Source organism: Cynoglossus semilaevis, chromosome 6, assembly GCF_000523025.1.
Source record: "Cynoglossus semilaevis isolate Cse_v1.0 chromosome 6, Cse_v1.0, whole genome shotgun sequence".
Lineage (NCBI taxonomy): Eukaryota > Metazoa > Chordata > Actinopteri > Pleuronectiformes > Cynoglossidae > Cynoglossus > Cynoglossus semilaevis.
Window position 1 is genome coordinate 4,692,562 of NC_024312.1, and position 19,110 is coordinate 4,711,671.

General features: G+C 45.6%; 3 protein-coding genes and 1 long non-coding RNA gene across 8 annotated transcripts in view; 2 read left to right on the forward strand and 2 right to left on the reverse strand.

Moving 5' to 3' along the window:
- prdm11 (PR domain containing 11) overlaps positions 1–5,727 on the reverse strand; it is an 8,258-nt gene extending 2,531 nt beyond the window's left edge. The window contains exons 1-7 of one of the 3 annotated variants that reach the window (XM_025056380.1): positions 4,673–5,727; positions 4,046–4,116; positions 3,476–3,732; positions 3,322–3,389; positions 2,688–2,875; positions 1,927–2,430; positions 3–1,834 (exon numbers count right to left, since the gene is read on the reverse strand). In XM_025056380.1, the coding sequence (XP_024912148.1) occupies positions 3–1,834; positions 1,927–2,430; positions 2,688–2,875; positions 3,322–3,389; positions 3,476–3,732; positions 4,046–4,076 (2,880 nt within the window). In that variant the 5' untranslated portion in view covers positions 4,077–4,116; positions 4,673–5,727. Of the gene's footprint in view, positions 1–2; positions 1,835–1,926; positions 2,431–2,687; positions 2,876–3,321; positions 3,390–3,475; positions 3,733–4,045 lie in introns of all 3 variants that reach the window. The other 2 variants (XM_025056378.1, XM_025056379.1) reach the window with 2 other exon arrangements.
- A 66-nt stretch (positions 5,728–5,793) lies between these two features.
- On the forward strand, positions 5,794–8,624 carry LOC103379730 (carbohydrate sulfotransferase 6-like). The gene is made up of 2 exons (XM_017033056.2): positions 5,794–6,862; positions 6,990–8,624. Exons 1-2 carry the CDS (start codon positions 5,987–5,989, stop codon positions 7,377–7,379), a joined length of 1,266 nt encoding a protein of 421 aa, XP_016888545.1. The 5' UTR covers positions 5,794–5,986; the 3' UTR covers positions 7,380–8,624.
- LOC107988689 (uncharacterized) lies at positions 7,291–18,977 on the reverse strand. Of its 2 annotated transcripts, none has more exons than XR_001760168.2 (5): positions 18,324–18,977; positions 8,935–8,997; positions 8,710–8,790; positions 7,676–8,618; positions 7,291–7,379 (listed from the first exon to the last, which is right to left on the reverse strand). It is a non-coding gene; the product is annotated as an uncharacterized LOC107988689 (long non-coding RNA). The 2 variants fall into 2 exon arrangements; XR_001760169.2 differs by having other exon boundaries at positions 7,297–7,379; positions 7,976–8,618.
- On the forward strand, positions 9,050–17,860 carry chst6 (carbohydrate sulfotransferase 6). Of its 2 annotated transcripts, none has more exons than XM_008311380.3 (2): positions 9,050–10,656; positions 15,056–17,860. In XM_008311380.3, the coding sequence occupies exon 2, from the start codon at positions 15,119–15,121 to the stop codon at positions 16,319–16,321; it is 1,203 nt and encodes a 400-aa protein (XP_008309602.1). In that variant the 5' UTR covers positions 9,050–10,656; positions 15,056–15,118; the 3' UTR covers positions 16,322–17,860. The 2 variants fall into 2 exon arrangements, with proteins under 2 accessions (XP_008309602.1, XP_008309601.1); XM_008311379.3 differs by lacking the exon at positions 9,050–10,656 and adding an exon at positions 10,671–12,505.
- Positions 18,978–19,110: the final 133 nt, after the last annotated feature.

Below are 19,110 nucleotides of genomic sequence, written 5' to 3' on the forward strand. Positions count from 1 at the left end.
ACCTGGACGGCTCGTTTCAGCAGAGGGAAGCGGTGCTTGTATCTGCAGATGTGACCGATGACCTCCTTGAACCCGTTCATGCTGTAGTAGTCCGCCTTCAGGTCCTGCCACTCCAGCTCCACAGACCTTCTGGCCTGGCCTGAGGCAGTGATCAATTCCAGATGGTTGAACATGAGCTGGATTTCTTCCTGGCCAAAGGTCTGGAGCTCCTCTTGGTTCTGAGGCCAGGTAGACAGGTCCAGGATCTTGGATGCTTTCACAAACCGAAGGCTCTGCTGGTCCAACCTCTGAGAGAGAATTCCCCGGCTCTTGTTGCAGATCTTCTCGCGGATGGACTGGAACTTTGATTCAGCAACTCGAAGGTTCTTCAGAGCGACTCCGTTGAAACTTTCACGGAAGTTTTCCTCAAACTCCTGCAGATACTCACCTGGACGGTCCACCATTTGACCTATCTCCTGAATGGCCTCTTCAATTCTGGCTTCCACCTGCCCCACCAGGAGGTACTCTCCCTGAAAGGCAAAGGCCAATCGCGAAAGAACAGCTGTGATGTCCAGCAGGAAGTAGATGAGCTTCACGGACTGATAATCCAGGAGGAACTGGAGGAGGGTTAGGGCGATGGCTGCAGCGTCAGCTCTCTGGGTCTGGCTGCTGATCTCCTTCAGATGTGCCACCACCTCCAGATAATCTTTGATGAGGGCATTAAGAACGTTGGGTTCTCCGATGACCCATCCAACAGCTCTGATGTCTCCGAGGAACTCGGTCTCCTCTGACAGGGTGGCAGCAGTTGATCGGAGCTCAGCCATCATGCGAGGTGAGTAGCGGTAGAAACTGAGAAGTTGCTTAAGGTTGTTTTCCAGGTCTTCCAGGCATGAGAGCTCCTTCCCGCTGATGGCATTCAGTACTTCGAGATGAGGCCGATGAATCAAGACTGGAAGGAAAAGGATCCAAGGAAAGTTCTTCTGAACAGCTACATACAAACTGGCCCTCATCCCTGATGAGATGTTGGTGCCGTCCACCCCCAGACCCACCACCAACAAGTCCTGAAACCTGAGGCCCAGGAGGCCGAAGGCACGATCTATGGCCTGCAGATATCCATCCACACTGACCGCGGACAGTCTCTGCAGGGACAGGAACTCAGTGTTGGGTAAACCCTCATTGGTCAGGAACTGGACGTATATCGCCACCACATCTGAGAAGACATTGTTATTTTGTGCGTCCATGATGACGCTGAGGAAGGGAGACAGACGCATCTTCTCAGCCAGGTCTTCCTTCAAAGTCCGGGAGATGTGGTGGATGAGGACCTGACAGTCCCCTTCGTTCAGGTACTGGTCCACCACCTTAAGCTCACACTTCTTGAGCAGCTCTGCCAGTGGACGAAGGTCGGAGTAGGGTCGTCCCTCCAGAGCCAGGTGGTACGCCGTGTTGAAGAGGAGCGACATGTTCTTGCACATTTCCTCCGTCTTCTCCGGGTGCATCCGGAGCTTGTACAGTTGGAGACACTTCTTGTGGAGGTTGCTCTGACTGTGGAGCTTGATGGTGTGGATCTTGAACTGCCTGGAGCCGATGATGAAGGCTGAGGTTCTGGACGACTGGACGGTGTACTGGCGGCAGACGTGGCACCACATCTCATTCAGGGTTGGTGAATAGCGAAGGAACCAGAATTTTTTCAGCCATTCCTGTTTGAACCGTCGGATCCGTCGCCCTCCGCTGGCTGAAAGTTTCAGAGAGTCTTCAGGAGAAATCACATGGTCCGCAGCAATCGACTCGTCGGCCGAGTCCACCTCCTGGTCGTCTTCATCCAGAACCAGTGCAGTGGGGGTCAGGGGCTCCATCACTGCAAAGACAGAGACACAGTCACCTGGTAGTCTCTAACTTCACCATGGTCTTTAACATCTGGTCCAACCACTAGTTTCCCTAAGTCCCTACCTTGAACATGTTCGATGGGTCCTTGCTCAGGGTGAGGTGGGTCGTGGTCATTCTGGGTCTCCCCTGACATTGATGGACCGACCACGTCTGCCTGTTCACCTTTGACACGGGAAAGCTCGTCCTCCAGCTCCTGGATCCTTCTCTTCAGTTTGACACAGTTGGGGCAGAAGGAGGTGGAGGGTTCCTTCTCCTCCTCTTGGTTTTCCACCTTCAGGTCCTGGACGATGGAAGTGTTTTTGGACCCGTTGAATTCGGTTCCAGGTTTTGCTGCTCTGCACTGGCGATGGATGGAAGTCTGGGAGTTGGACTTGCTGGAGGCCCCTAGAGAGGCTTCCAGGACGTCCTTGAAGATGAAGTCGATCTTCTTCTTCTTGGCTGCAGGTTGACCATCGGACTCATGGCTGGGTTCTTTGATGGGCCAGGGTTTGCCCTGAAGCGCCGACTGCAGGCAGGGAGATGAAGAATCTCCGTGTGTGTTTTCAAGTGTTGCTAATTTCCCCGTATCTACAAAAAAACACCTTTAGTCACATGTGCAGTTTTAAGTTAAAAGGTTCAAATCTCGAAGGTTCTAAAGTTTTTCAGTGACTGTTTTTCCAGGACTGAACTACAGAGCAGTGAGAACCACTTTAAGCTCAGATCTTAAAGTCAGCAGTGCCACCTGCTGGAACACTGCCAGTGCAGCAGTGAAAATGTTACTTCATTTGATTTGATCCTGTCTCTGTCAAAGCTGGTCCATCAGTGACCAGAGTCTCCAGACTCACCTGTGTCCAGGTTGCGGTCGATGCTCTCCTGGGACACACGGTGGAGCTGTTGGATGTAGTCGCTGCTGTACCAGACCCTCAGCTTTTCTCCCACTGTTAACGTCCGAGTGACTCTGAAGTAGATGTGTTTGTCGTGTTGGAACGCGGCTAGGTTTCTGTCGTTCTCCTCTGTGGACGTCCGCACAAACCTACGAGTCAAAAATGTCCAGAGTGAAGGAGGACAAAGTCAGAGGAGGTCTTTATCAGCTCACACAGCCCAAAAAACAGCTGAACATTTGCCAAATTATTCATTATTAATTATTGAAAATTATTATATTATTATTATTATATATAATTTAAAGTTAGAAAAGAAATAGCTAACGATTAGCCAGGAAAAGCATAACGGAAACAGTTGATGTTAAGGTTAAGGTTAAGTTAACCACAGACATGAAAACAGAGCTATGCTATGTTAGCCTATTATTAGCTCAAAGTTTATAAAATGTAGCTAAAAGCTAGCAGGAACTGGTTTTACTGGTTATATAACTTAGACTTGGGGAAAACTGTCAACAATGGTTTAGAGTAAGAGAAGAGAGAATTAAAACGAATGAAATAAAATTGTCACAGAAGGTGGCGCTCACAGTTAGTGTTGACTAACCTCATCCAGTTGGCTCTGGTCTCATCGCTGCCATCTATAGACTGATACGTGTTGTTTACATCCACGACCTGGACCAATCAGAGAAAAGAACTCCGGACTCTGAACTCGGTAGTCCGCTCCGGTTCTGACCTGGACTTTACTCGGTTTTACTCACCATCCAGGAGTAGAATCCAGAAGACTCTTTGGACACCAACTCCCCCTCATACGGACCAAAGATCGCCCCCTTGGGTATGGTTTCATGGATGCAGCGAACGTCTGCCTCACCAGACTCAGTGAAGACCTCCAGACCCGCTGGAACTGTAAGCGCCGCCCTGTTGGCCGTCCCTGGAACTGTCGGTGTGTCAAACAGGAACACAGGTGGACCGTGGGCGGGACACTCCTGCTGGAAATGGTCCTGACACTCCTCACAGACTGTGGGACAGACCTCATCACACACCGGCACCAAGGAAAGTACCAGGAACGCACAGCAGAATAAAAAACAGTGCACCTGGTCCCTGTTCTTCCTAGTACTAATTCCTACATTCACAAGCAATAGTTTTTGGTTCTGTCCTTGGCCCTGGTACTGTTCTTGGTTGCAGTGGTACTGGAGTCTGAAACTCAGTTATTCAGAACGTTGTTTGTTACCTAACAGTTCCAGTCACTTTGTTCTGATTCTTATTGATTGTGTTGCATAAATACATGTTGACTGACTGGTGGAGGACACAGTGTAGTTCCAGGTACTTACACCAGAGGTCCAGCGCTGTCTCCTTGCTCATGATGAAACCATGGAGACAGATGAACCCGGAGCCCCGCCCTCTTCACTGACAGACATTTGGAGGGGACATGAAGACAGAGGACAAACTGTGAGAAGTTACTGGTACTGTCTGAACAAGAGCTCGACAACATTTGGTTCTTTCTAAAACCACTCATGTGATTAAAGACGGTGAAATGAATGGTTGATAAAACCGTTTGTTTGAATCAAACCAGAGTTTCAAAAATCAACAAAAATCTGGTTAAGTAAGTGTGTGTGTGTGTATGTGTGTGTGTGTGTGTGGGGGGGGGCGTAGTTCTGCCACACCGTCCATAGGAACGCCTCTGTCTGTTACAGTTAACTCTGGATTCTCCTGGTCCTGGTCCCGGTCCTGGTCCACAGAGTCTGCCTCCTCTGATCTGGACCAGTAAAGTCCGTACGGACCCGTTAGAACTTCCGTTTTCAAACAGCGGTGAAGCAGAGAAGCAGCGGCCGCCGCTCAGTCTCTCAGCTCGGCTTCACCGCTGGCGACCAGCCCGCTGTTTTCGGAAGCCATTTTCACTGGTCACAGTGGCGACCCCCCTCTCCCCCCAACACACACACAAACATACACACACACACCTGGAGCAGGGGGACGCCTCTGTCCCTTCTTGTCTCCGCTCCACTACCGGAGACCACCGGTGTCCCGCTCCGTCTGCAGCCGACAACCGAGCTCCGGCCCCGGATTCACGCAGCAAAGTTCTCCCTTAATTTTCTGCAGCACTCAGTCGCCGCCTCCTCGAGCTGTGGCCACCATTTTAATATTTTTATTTTTTTTTACTTTATCACAGGAAATGACATAGAAGACGGAAGAAAAGAAATTAAAGTTCACAGGCAGAATGAGACAGAGAACAGAAGTGGTGGACAGAAGTCAGAGACATTCAAAAGAAAAAGGCAGGGACAGTCAGGAATCGAGGACGGCGAGGACAGAGACAGAGCTGAAAAAGACAAAGGTCAGGAAGATGATCCAGGAGGGAAGGACAGGACAGACACAGGTACAGAGGACAGTGAAGACAAGGACAGTCCGAGAAAGAGAGAAAGACAAATTCAACAAACTGATAAAGGACAGTGGGGGACAGCAAGAGAGGACATGTGATGAAGAGGACGCAGACTAAGGTGACAGAGTGACAGCTGGACAGACAGGGAGTCAAAGAGAGACACAAAGGACAGAGGGACATTTACAGTCAGAGAGGACAGAGACTGGGGCAGGACATGAAGACAGAGGACAGTCAGAGAGGACAGAAAGAGTGGACGTGGACAGACCTCCATCAGACATTGAAAACGTCTTCTCTAGGAATTCACTGTTTTTTAAACACAGTCTGTAGCTCCCACAGTCTCCTGCAGGAGGGGCTGTTTTTACTGTTTAGCAAAAATTAAATGAGTAAAAACTTCTGTGTTCCTGTAATGGAAACTGGAGAGTTAAAGTAAGGCAGCACCGACCACTGACCACAGTGATGCTGCCCTCTGCTGGACCACCTTTGAAAACGCCATGAAAACATACAGTTCCTGCTGTGCAATCATTAGAACCTGCAATCACGATGTCTGGGATTCATCTCGTTAAAGTCCATCCATCTTCATCTGCTTATCTGTTATCTGTCGCGGGGGCAGCAGTCTCTATGACCACCACCCAAATCACATTGCACCGTACCAACCCCCCCCCCCCCCCCCCCCCCCCGGGGGGGGGCCCACGTTTATGGTCTTCATTAAATCCCATCATCCACCCACGATAAAACAGCTCAGAGACCACAGATGTCCTCAGCTCAGACCAGGGACCCTGGTCCACCAGATCCTGGTCTAATATTTGTCCAAAGCTAAAGTTAGTGGAGACATTTGAATTATCTAAATAAAAGTTTCAGAGTCATCTGACGCTGTGAAAAAGCTCCTCTGTAATTAACAATGTCTCTTCCTCCTTCCTCTCCCTATTCTCTTCCTCCTCCTCCTTCCCCTCCTTTATATAACTCTATAAACAGGAGGATCCTCCACCCAACAACAGTCATGAAACTGCAGCACAGGCTGAGGTCCAGCACCCTGATCCTACTGGTTATCCTGCAGGTCTCAGCCATGGTCCTCTTCAGGATCTGGTACCTGAAAGCCAACACCTGCACCTCCACCATCTCCACCAACCAAAAGGTCCATGTCCTGCTGCTGTCCTCCTGGCGATCGGGCTCCTCCTTCCTGGGTCAGGCCTTCAACCAGCACCCAAACGTCTTCTACCTGATGGAGCCCGGTTGGCACCTCTGGACCACCATGCAGAAACCAGGCATGCGCTCAATGAAGATGGCACTGAGGGATCTGATGAGGAACCTGTTCCTCTGCGACTTCTCCGTCATGGACTCCTACCTTCCGGACCAGCGTAACATTTCCTCCTTGTTCATGTGGAGTCACAGCCGAGCGCTGTGTTCTCCTCCAGTCTGTTCTCTCACCCCACGAGACCAGTTCAGCAACCAGACGCTTTGTGACAAGAAGTGTGATTCACGGGGTCTAGAGAAGGTCCAGGAGGCCTGCACCACCTACAGTCACGTGGTCTTAAAAGAAGTCCGGTTCTTTGAGCTGGAATCTCTTTATCCACTTTTCCAGGACCCCAGTCTGGATCTCCGAATCATCCACCTGATCCGAGACCCCAGGGCTGTGGAGCGCTCCAGGGAGGAGTCCATCAACTCCTTCTTGAAGGACAGCGCTATCGTCTTGGAACAGAAGAGCATACCCAGAGCTGAGATCGAGCTCCTCGTCATGCAGGAGATTTGTCGTAGCCACACACGAATCTTTGAAAGGGCTAAGTGTGAACATCCTCGCCACTGACAGAGCCATTGTGTTGGAGCAGAACGTTGTTTCTGAAGCTGAGGCAGAGAACCAGGTCCTGCAGGAGATCTGTCGTAGTCATGTCCACATCTACAAAAAGGCCACCGTGAACGCGCCCCCGTTCCTGACAGGTCGATACAGGATGGTACGCTTTGAAGACTTGGTTCGAAACCCTCTGGAGGAAATGGCTGCGTTATATGAGTTTGCTGGTCTGGAGATGACGCCCCTGCTGGGGGACTGGATCTACACCCTGACCCATGGAAAACTGCCTTCAAGGGACGCTACCTTTAAGGTCACTTCACGAGACGCCAGCTACGTCTCGCAGGCCTGGCGCAACGAGCTGCTGCACGGCAAAGTCAGACGTATCCAGCAGGTGTGTGAAGAGGCCATGGCTGTGATCGGGTACCGAGCCGCCGACAGTGAAGAACAACAAAAGAACATTAGCGTAGATCTGCTGGTGCCACGGAACTCATCTCAGTTCAGATGGTAGCTATAAAAAAAAGAGCAAGTGACATCATCAGTTATAGACGTCACATGATTGGGCGTTCGCAAATATTTTCATTGTGATCAATTAGGGACAACTGTGATCAATTGTATCAAATATCAATATTTGACAATGAGACTTACAAATGTAATTTTTTAATTAATCTAACTGTTGGTTAATAAATAAACCTCCAGGGGGAGCTAAGGAACAGAAATGATTACATTTTCACTATCACTGTGTCCACTGAGTATAAAAGTCATTTTACAGTTACAGTTGAACTCTGTCCTGACATTTTGACATACCTATTAGAACGGTGGACACACACAGCAGCATTCTGACATTCTACATGTCAAGATGAAAACAGGAAGTGATTTCTGACTTCAATTGTTAAATTTCTTTAAACCTCCCAAACAATATAGAGAAAAGAATTGTGTTAGTGTAATTTGACACAGCAGCCACCAGAGGTCAGTGCTAAGATGGCGTCACAAAGAAGCCTTTTATCCCAGTTCCTGAGCTGGAATTGAGCTCCACAGTAAAACCAGTCTGAAGTTCGACCACAGTCAGAACAGAAGTTCCACAGTTCTCCTAACATAAAGTAGAACCTCAGCCGTAGGGTTCTGTAGAACCCGGACCAGACCAGGAGATTAGCTGTGGGCTGGACTGCAGGTCTCACATGTCCTCAGGTGCTGTCCTCTCCTTCCTGTCTCTGGTTTCAGCCTCGACAACCCTTCACACACTCCTGCCCCCTTCAGGTGGAAAACAATAGGGTCTTTCATTATTGAAGTGTGTTTTCAAATGGCCTCCAACAGAAAACTGGAGCCGGAGACGACGTTTCAGTCGAACTGGACCAAGACCACAGAACTCTTACTGCTGCTGCTACTGTGCTGCTGAGTAAAAAGTAAAGAAAGTGAGTAAAAATCACTCGTTTTCTCTATGGACTTAAGTGTGTGTGTGTGTGTGTGGGGGGGGCTGTTGTGACAGCTGATGTGGAGCAGGGACAAATCCGTTGGTGTGTTCACAGCTGGTCCTCTGGTTCTGTCTATGGTTCTGTCCATCTGCTGCAGGTCAGTGTCGTCTGAGGACAGACGAACATGAAGCCTGTCCTCATACGACACTGGGGTATTTACATTCTCTGTGTGTGTGTGAGTGTGTGTGAGTCACTTGTTGTGACAAACAGCAGGTTGTGTGTTTGTGTCGAGTCCGTCCACTGGGACAGTTTGGTGTCACTGGAGAAAAAGGCTGAGGCTGGAACAGAGACAGAACCACAGACTGAGGGTCAGCAGCAGGTCACAGGTTCCACAGGTTCCACATCTGGGTTCCTGACTGTCAGCGTGACCTCCTCAGCTGCAGCTGTTGTCGCTGGACTCAGACCAGGGTCAGGAGAAAACAAGTCTCACCCTCAACAGCCTCCTTGGAGCTGGCGGAGGAGAAGAGAGAGGAGTCACCTGGAAATCAAACATGTCAGCACCGAGCTAACTGCTAGCTCGTAACAGTTAGCCACAGCAGGTTAGTACAGCAGGAGCAGCCAAGAGTTAGCCAAAATCTCCTCCTGGTTTTTTACCTGCTCCCACCAGGGGTCGCTACAGCAGAGTGTCCGCCTCCACCTCACCCTGTCCCTCACCTCCTGTACAAACAAAGATCATTAAATGTTAGCCATGAAAACCCTGGCAGTAAAAAGACTGCTTCGTTTTTCTTCAGTTTTTTTTTTTCAAATAAACAAATGGAATAATGGAAATTAGGTTAGCTCTGAGAGATAAACGGACTAAGTGTCACTGACACACACACACACACACGCTCTCTCTTTCTCTGTATTTTGTCCAGCTGTTATTTGAGAGTGAAGGTGTGGTTTGTGGTCTTTCACACACAGATGTAGATCTCAGATGTTCACACTCTCTCCACAGATGGACTGATAAACTCATGAATGGTGAAGGCTGACGTGTCACTGACTTTAAGGGACATTTTTATAGATTTTAGAACTGATGCTCAACCTCTGGCTCCTGGGCCGTAAAGAAAACTCGGGTGTGGTTCTTAAACCAAATGATTCATAGTTCTACTACAGTACTACTCGTACTACAGTAGTCCTACAGTACAATATATCTGACCTGACCTTTGACCTTCCTCTCATACAAGAACAAAAGGACAGAGAGGACAACAGGAGACGGAGGGATGGGGGCTTCCTGTCCACATTGTCCCAGATAAGGGACCTACTTCTAGAAAGCACCGTCTTTGTTTGACCACCGGGGCTGTGAGCGAGCTGCGATATAAATCTGGAAACGGTGACCTGAGGTGAAGAACAGCAGGGACAATGAAAAAAAGAGGAATTCATTAGTCCATCAGTGGGTCACACATGGAGACAAACTACCATTCACACTCACACTCCCACATTCACACTCACACACTCATGCTAACGCTGACGTGGCATTAGTTGAACTTCTCAGATCAAATATTGAGCGACGTAAATCCTGTGATCCGTGAATCCATCAACACCAGCACCGTCTCCAAAGACAGTGTTGTAGTTTGATTAGTCACTTTAGTAATCTGTCAGTGTGTTGTTACAGCTGGTCTAATGTCATCCTCAAGGTGTGTCTGTGTGGGAGTACATGTAAAACATAAGGAAATTTGGAAACAGTGGCACAAACCAGATAAAAAACCAATATCTGTACATTTGTGTGTCTCACTTTTTAATGATCTTTCTAGATGTTCTGTCCAGTCCAGATATTTTTTGGCAGATTAAGGTGTGTTACTCATTTGTTATCATGTTATCAGTACGACTAATTGTCTTTTCCACATTAACTACTTGTTTTATTTTGCTCTTCCTCAAAGTTTCGAGGTCTTCAGACTGACTGATAAATAACAACAGAGTAAAAAGTTAAAAAACTACAAGTGGTTGTCCAGTGGCTGCAGCTTCCTCATGTGTGGCTCCTTCTTCTCCTTTCCTCAGGTGGAACCGACCTTACCAAACCACGCCCCCCACCAGGAAACATAATCCTGTTTTCATGTGATTTGGCAGCACAGCCTGAGGCAGGACGGAGCCTGAAGTGGAAAAATCTGGATGGATGTGAGGAGGGAACCTGGAGTGACGTGTCAGAGCGACAGGTAGGAGACTGAGGAGAGACGCTGGCAGCAGGGCGTGCTCCTCCATTCAGCTGGAACACTTCTGAAGTTTAGGACTCCGGTTCAAAAGAAAACAACTGGACTAGAACTTTTATTGCTCATTCAAGACTCTTCAGTTCTGAAGTGACGTTGAGTGAGTCCAGGAGAACGTTTTTCAGATCATCCACAGGTCAGTCTGATGATGTTTTTATCCTGATCCTGATATAATCCCGAGGATGTTTAAGTCAAGACAGGTTTCAGATTACTAACATGTCAATAATGGACTTTGATCTGAGCTAAAATCATTGACTTTGGTGTTAACGTTGTCAGCTGCGCTCCCATTCTTACTGCCTGTGGACAGAGTTGCATTTGATCATCATCGTAATCATTCATTTTCAATGACACGACTTGTGATGTAATTGCTGTGGGGTGGAGTTTTAGCTTTGTGATCTTAGGAATTTCAACTGAAGATGTTTTCCACAGTTGTGTTGTACACAGTTGTACAGGGAATTGAACCGACAGCAGCAGCAGCAGCAGCTGTGACACATTAATGTTCAAATCCATCCAGAGGAAACAGAATATAACAGAGGATCAAACCTACTTCCTGTCAGAGCCAGATTCATTTCCTGTCACTTAGCCACAACTTTGAGCTAAGAAAGAGGAGTGATGGGAAGCTGGGGTAAGGAGGGGGAGGCGGAGGTGACAGACCACAGCACAGTTTAGAACAGGAACAGCTCTAAACAGCACCTTATAAAAGAAGGTGAAGTTTCTTTTAACTTTCCAAACAAACCTAAAGTGAAGACAAAAAACAAACAACCAACAGAATCACATTAACATAGAATGACAGCAGAGAGCACACCCTAGTGGGAGGAGGGGTTGGGTCAGGGCACGGGTCAAACATCAGAGGAAGACTGAAACGTCAGCCGAACTCTTCTGCTGTCAGTGATTAAAAATACAAGAATGAGGAGGAAACATTTGCAACGTCACGGGTTTTTTTTTTCCGTCATTGTTTGACATAATGAAACATAAAACCGGTTCCACGGCTGAGACTGCCAGAAGAAACCTGCTGCTCCGGACCAGACCGACAACAAGCGGAGATCAACGCTGCACCAGGTGAAACATGGTCCGCCCCAGACAAGAGGCCCACATTTCAACACAAGGCTTTGGTCCTGACAGGAAGTCAAACCGGTCACGTTTGGACAGAGACGACAAGAACAAAGAAATCTGAATCCCAACAGTCAATGATGACACCAGGATAATTCAGTCCACTTTTAACCAGAAACTACAGATGAGGTGGAGACAGAGAACAGACAAACTAAAAAAAAACTTTTAGTTCTTTGGTCCAGACTTTAGACTTGAGAAAATAAATGTTAAAATAAACAACAACAGGCCAAAAATGTTTTGATGTTGAAAAAGTGTTAGCCCAGAATTTATCCAGGTTCGGCAGAAATAAACTAAAATTTTAACAATTATTCCAATAAAAGAAAATGGGCATGGGCATCTAAAATAATTAACTGAATAAAGTAAAAAAAAAAAAACAGTTAAAAATAACACTTTAGTCCAGGGTTGTTTCTCTAACGACAGAAAATGGATCGATTAATAAAAGTTAATAATAAATAGGTACTATATGAGTATGACATTAGCAGTTAAATTAATGAATAAATAAACTTAATGACTCAGCACAGACATAGGTCCCCGCCGACAAAACAGAAGGAGGGACAGATATGAGGAGTCCAGTTGTCAGTTTCTGGTCCCGCCCTCGGACCCTCGACCCCCCGGCCCAGGAGCGACACTCTTCGAATAGTGGAGCTGCTGGCCACGTCTCAAAACCCTGCTGCGACACATTAGCCTTGCTACAGCCGGAATTAAACCGTTTTACAGCGGGAATAAAACGTGTCTTGAATCGGACTGTTCTGTTCTTCAGCGGGGATCGGACTGATTTTCTGCGGGGATCGGACTCTTCTTCAGCGGTGATCAGAGTGGTTCAGCTGCGGTCGGCGGCTGCGGTCTCCTAGCAGCGGTCGCAAACAAAATCCACGGTAAGAAAAAGTGTACCGTGTGAGTGTGGGGACAGGCGGTTCTAAAATCTTCCCAATTTTTTCCTTTTTTTCCTTTTTCTGTTCGACCTGTTGATTCCTTCCCGGACACCGAGGAATCACAGGCGGCTGTTGAAGCACAGAGAACCGGTTCGGTCGGCCGTGTTCCTGATCGACTTCCACGGTTCTCATAACAGACACGTCCAAGTTATTAAGAAATAAAAAAATGTATTTTAAAAAACAAAAAACCGATCCGTTTCAAAACGCGTCTAAAACCAGTCTGAGATTGAGACCTGTGTTCTACCACACTGGACACGGGGACATGGTTGGACAAGATGAAGACACAGACCCTGGACCTGGCAGTGTCCACTGTCTCTAACTGTTCTGACCTTGTGAGGTCAACCACACCATCAGTCAGAGACATGTGACTGTTCTCTCTGTTTCAGTTGTTCTGTCCAGTTCTGTATAGAACCATAGTCTAAGAACCTGGAGGAAGTCGTAGATCATATCAATCCATAAAATTAATCATATTAATTTTCAGGTCTAAACGAGTTCTGGATCCACATATCTGAAGTTCCCAGGTCCTCTAACCACTTCCTGTTAGACTGCTGCCTCCATCACTGAGTTTTATTAAGCAGCTAAAATAAATAAATGAGCTGGTAATAGTTAAAGATTGAGTTTGCGATCTAGACATTTTCATGTCACTCTCATGGTGTTTGGACTTTTTCTACATTTTGATTTTAATGTAAATTATTTGTGACACCATTGGATGAGAACTTCCTCCACGTTCACATCAGCAGGTCAAACATTGACCACCTTTAAACGCAACCAGATGATGATAAACAGAGTTTTATGGGACTGTGTAGGAGAAACACTGGGTGGAAAGGCATCTTTACAATAAAGGGAGAGACGGGGAGGGGGCGCTGTAAAAAAAAAGGAGCGGTCCCACAACTCACCCCCCCACCCCTGTCTGTGTGCTGTTTACTTTCATTTCCCCCAGGGTGTGAAGGTAATGTCCTCATGTCAGGGCTTGCTCAGCAAACACAGCAAATGAGTCAGTCAACAGAAGGACTCGGAGTCGAGCTGCAATCTCAGCCTGGGTCAGCCTGGGGCGGCCCGGCTGGTCTGGGGCGGCCCGGTTGGTCTGGGGCGGTTACACTGTACTCTTCTTCTAATATGATCTTATCATATGTTCATCGTCCATGTCCAATTTTGTCCATGTCTATTTTTGTTCTCAAACAAAGTCAACAATGTTTCCGTGTACTAAGGCGTGGTTGACCAACCTGTTTCCTTCTGTGACAGACGGCGGTGGTGACAGATACGTCAGGTTATCCTTCTTTTATCTGATAAGAGTCTTCAGACTCAGATTCAAACCAGGAGCCACTTCTCTGTCGTTCACACCAAACCCCATGAATTAATCCATGAATTGGATTCTGCTGTGGTGTTTCTCCGTCGACTTTGGTCCAGAGGTTGACAAATGAATTTTTTTGACTGTTGTGTGATTTTATCCAACTCTCGGATTTCCCAGAAATCTGTTCTCCATCTTTCTCCCACCAACCTTTGCCTCCTTCGTGTCTTATCAACCTCTGGTTCTCGTCACTGCTCTCTTTCTGCTACATTTACCAACATCCACGCTGTGAGTGGAACTTTCCTTGTGGAGGTCATAGATTACACTCTGGTGCCGTGACCCTGACATTTCATTCACCTCCACAGTTACACTAATACAAGGTGACACCAGCTGCCACTGCTCAAGGGTTGGGTAAAATGCCCTTTTTTAGGACTTTTGATTTTATTGTGGCTAAATATACTAAAGTTTAAATAGATAGAAGTTAGTTCTTGTGTTTATGTTTTGTCCTTTTCTCTTTAGAAACTTAAAGATGTATATTTGATGTATTTTTGAGCTAACGTTTAACAATTTTAACTTGAATTTGTCCTGAAGACAATCCTGGTTTTAGGTATTTTGAGGGTTTTTCACCCTGACGTTTAGAAACAGTTTCATAATATGGTCAACAGTCTAAAGGTTAAAACGCACAGATACCATATCAGCATTCATAAAGCACATGACCTATACAAAAGCTCAATCCTGTTCCGGCCAATTAAAAATAAACATCGGAGCTTCTGTGGTTCAACCCCATAAAACAAATGGCTTAGTTCTGTTGTCTCTATATTTATATAACTCTGTTACACATTCTAATCCATACTTTTTTTTGAGCTGGAGCCAATCACATCAAAACCATGCATTCATGGTAAGAAGTATTTTATGTATGGATAGTATAACAACGTTATTCATATTTAAAATAACTTTAATAACTTTTTTAATACTTCAGAGACTTATCATAATCTAAAAATATTGGTCTGGTTTAAAACTTCACACATTTATTGTATTCAGAGTAAAAACATATATATATATATATATATATATATTGTATGGCTCCCAGAGAAATACGTTTTAAAATATGTGACCGTTCTAGTCAATCCATATGAATGTAAATGAGTTCGTGGGTGGATGTTTCTCCTTCCTGACCGTGATCTGTCTCTGCTGTCACTCCACAGAAGACCAAAGTAGAAGGTCCTTGGTCAAACACCCAGCACCAGGGCTGGGGAGCTGCTGTGAAGATGCACTACAGAGTAAAACCCAGCACCATGCTCATGCTCCTGATCCTGTCGGCGGTCACAGTGGTGGTGTTCAGAGGCCTGTACCTCCCCGTCTGGTCTTGCACCTCCCAACCCACCAACCAAAAGGTCCATGTCCTGCTGCTGTCCTCCTGGCGATCGGGCTCCTCCTTCCTGGGTCAGGCCTTCAACCAGCACCCAAACGTCTTCTACCTGATGGAGCCCGGTTGGCACCTCTGGACCACCATGCAGAAACCAGGCATGCGCTCAATGAAGATGGCACTGAGGGATCTGATGAGGAACCTGTTCCTCTGCGACTTCTCCGTCATGGACTCCTACCTTCCGGACCAGCGTAACATTTCCTCCTTGTTCATGTGGAGTCACAGCCGAGCGCTGTGTTCTCCTCCAGTCTGTTCTCTCACCCCACGAGACCAGTTCAGCAACCAGACGCTTTGTGACAAGAAGTGTGATTCACGGGGTCTAGAGAAGGTCCAGGAGGCCTGCACCACCTACAGTCACGTGGTCTTAAAAGAAGTCCGGTTCTTTGAGCTGGAATCTCTTTATCCACTTTTCCAGGACCCCAGTCTGGATCTCCGAATCATCCACCTGATCCGAGACCCCAGGGCTGTGGAGCGCTCCAGGGAGGAGTCCATCAACTCCTTCTTGAAGGACAGCGCTATCGTCTTGGAACAGAAGAGCATACCCAGAGCTGAGATCGAGCTCCTCGTCATGCAGGAGATTTGTCGTAGCCACACACGAATCTTTGAAAGGGCTATGCAGAAACCCCCCCCATTTCTGAAAGGTCGCTACAAGATGGTTCGCTATGAGGACTTGGCACGAAACCCTCTGGAAGAACTGACCGCCCTTTATGACTTCATTGGTCTGGAGATGACGCCCAAGCTAGAAGAGTGGATCTACAGGGTTACCCACGGAAAAGACAGGCGCAGCGTCAAAGACGCTTTTACGATCACCTCACGAAACGCCATGAGCATGTCGGAGGCCTGGCGCACCAAGCTGTCACACAGCAAGGTCAAACGAATCCAACAGGTGTGTAGAGGAGCCATGTCATTGATCGGGTACAGAACTGTGGACAGCGACGCAGAACAGAAGAGGCTGGACATAGATCTGCTGGTGCCACGAGAGCCGTACCAGTTCAGCTGGTTACCCTCAAAAGCAGAAGAGACAGAGGAGCCGAAGAAGAATTAGTCACATGGTCATCCGAGGACCAGACTGGGTGGGAACTCAAAGAACAGACTCTGAGCTGAACGCTTGCTGCACACACACGTAACACAATAATTAGTACTTATCAGTGACTGAGTGACGACGTGTCGATACAGACACGGAACTTCCGCTTTCTAATGGAACTTTTTCAAGACAATCCTGAGGCTAAGGAGAAGCCACCACTGTCATATGTCACAGGGACAGGAAGTTTGATCTCTAGTCTGTCTGGAGAGTAGATGAATGCAAATGTCATTTCCTAACTTCAACACTTGGGGTCCAGTGTGTAAGATGCACTGAGGTCTGGCACAGACGCATTACAGGATGTAGAACTCCAAAAAAAAAAGGATTTATTAATGTATTAATTCATTAACTGCAGTGGAAATCACTTGTTGGCTGTGAGGTTACACACTGGACAAACGCATGAGAAAAAAATAACACTTGAATTCAATCTGGTTAAACCTGGTTAAACCTTAGCACCAAGACGTGTTTACTGGTCCAAAAACTATTTCAAATCGTTTCCTGTGGAAGCGATCAATTTAAAATTAAATATTTAACGTATTATTTTATTACCAGTGTTTATTTATGGTACGGGCATGTTGTCAAAAATAATTTAAAAAGATCTTATCACTGTCACTGTTTACCAACTGAAGTTACTGTAAACACTCTGGAGGTGCCCCTGGTGGCTGACTGATTAAAAAACCTCACTTCCCACCTTCAAAAAAGCACTGTTGTTATAGTCTGTCTGTAGAGGGACATGATTGACAGCTACAAGAGGAGGACAGAGGTCACTCTGTGTGTGTGTGTGTGTGTGTGTGTGCGTGCGTGTGTGTGTGTATGAAGGTCATGCTTCAGTTTTCACTGTGTAGTGACAGTGTTATCAAACCAACTTTTATTAATTATTACAAATTACTACACCAATATCTTAAAACAACAGTAGACCAGAAGCTGCTGGTCCACCGCTGCCTTCTGTGGTCAGTGTGTGTCACTAAGGTAAATCTAATTTTAATTATAGTTTTATTAAATAGCTTTTTTTTCCAGAAACGTGTACTACCTTTTTAAACTTGCTAAATTCATGTTGATGACTGAATCAATGAACGGACGTCCAGGAAAATATCATGAACTGAAATGTTAGATGTCATCGCTATCCACAGCTCAGAACAAACTCACAGTACGAGGACAGATATATTTATTTTATTACAAGGACTGTTGAAGCTAACGTTAGCTCTGGTGTCTGTAAATGTCATTTTTCTGACACTTTATATGTCTTAAACTAAATGATCTGAATTTACACCCCAGCTCTAAAACTATGATGATATTTATTCACCAGCTTGAGCCCACTGATGAAGGAAATGTGTCAGAACACTGAACACGAGTCCCTGTTCAATATGAAATATCGTGTATGTATAATAAACTTACACCCGTGCCTTTGAGCTGACAGCTCTGTTAGTTTAGCTTTTAATCTGAAGGAGAGTTTACTTTAAAGGAGGTACTAATGAATGCAAATAAACCTTTTCTGTGACACTATTGATGTTTCTGTCTTCTATTACTAAACTATAAACTGCAAACCAGCATAAACCGGTGTCAAGAATGTAAATTACAGCTGGCTTAAAATAGTTAGAAATATACCGCAGTACAAGTTACACAATGTTAGCAATATACAGCTTAAACAGCCTTTTGTCAGTTAACCGTTGATAACTACTGTATGTCACACCGTATTAACTGACCGCTAGCTAAGAAGCTTTTTGGTAGCTAATAAGCCACAAGCAGCTAAAACTGCTATTAAAAGCTAAAGTTTGGTGTTTTTTTTAAAAAAAAAACCACATATTTTAGCAAAAATTTAAAAACGTTTTTTAAAAAAGCCACATATTTTAGCAAAAATTTAAAAACGTTTTAAAAAGATTTTGTTGAAGACGTTTGTTAAGGTTTAATTAAGTCTTGATGACAATCAGCCAGGTTACCAATAGCCTTAGAAAATGTCACTACTCACCGTGTTGCTCTTTCCGCTGCTTCAGTTCATGATCATAATTTTCTTTGAAATGTTTATGCTCTTAAAATATTTTTTCGCTGACATCTAGAAGGACATTAACGAACTCAAAGCTCTGTTGGTCCCAAAGTAACACACCTGCTCTTCATCGATGGTCATTTAAAATAAATGGTGGGTTGTGGCGATCTCTACTGGCCAAACACAAAAGTGCATTTAATCAAATAAAAAGAGAAATTAACCCTGGTTCTCAAATAAGCGAACAAACGTAAATTAATAAAAAGCTTTTATATTGTGGAGAGACAACAATTCATTCATATAAATAAAATAAAAATTTCAATTTTACTTACAGGTGTACAGCATGAAATCATTTTAAGACAAATTTATTAAGTGTGACGTTCCAGAAGATTCCCCAATAGATGCTAAAATGATAATGCTAACTGCTAATCAGGAGTGGCTACAGAAGAAACCAAGACCACCGCGAATGAACAGCGTCCATGAGAAAGGTGAGCTGTAGAAGGTAATGATGGCCGAATTTGCTGGTATTGTTCTTATATATATGTATATATATATATATAATTACATGGGTTATTAAATAAAACAATTAAATAGTTTAGGGGTTAGATTATGGGAATTGTTTGGTTTTAATTGGGTTTCTGTTTTTATGTCAAAAAGTAAAACCACTGAGGCAAAGGTGTTAAAATGCCTTTCATTACACCGGAAGTTAGCGTCAATTCCTGCCGTAAACGGACTTTAATTTGTAAACGTTTACCGGAAATTGTTTGATAACGGC

What these genes read in the sequence shown, in the direction of transcription:
- LOC103379730 (XM_017033056.2), top strand. Translation starts at nt 5,987, where the DNA reads ATGTCTCTTCCTCCTTCCTCTCCCTATTCTCTTCCTCCTCCTCCTTCC. An exon ending in ACACACGAATCTTTGAAAGG is followed by an intron (nt 6,863 to 6,989) that starts GCTAAGTGTGAA and finishes ATCTACAAAAAG; the next exon opens with GCCACCGTGAACGCGCCCCC.
- chst6 (XM_008311380.3), top strand. Translation starts at nt 15,119, where the DNA reads ATGCACTACAGAGTAAAACCCAGCACCATGCTCATGCTCCTGATCCTG.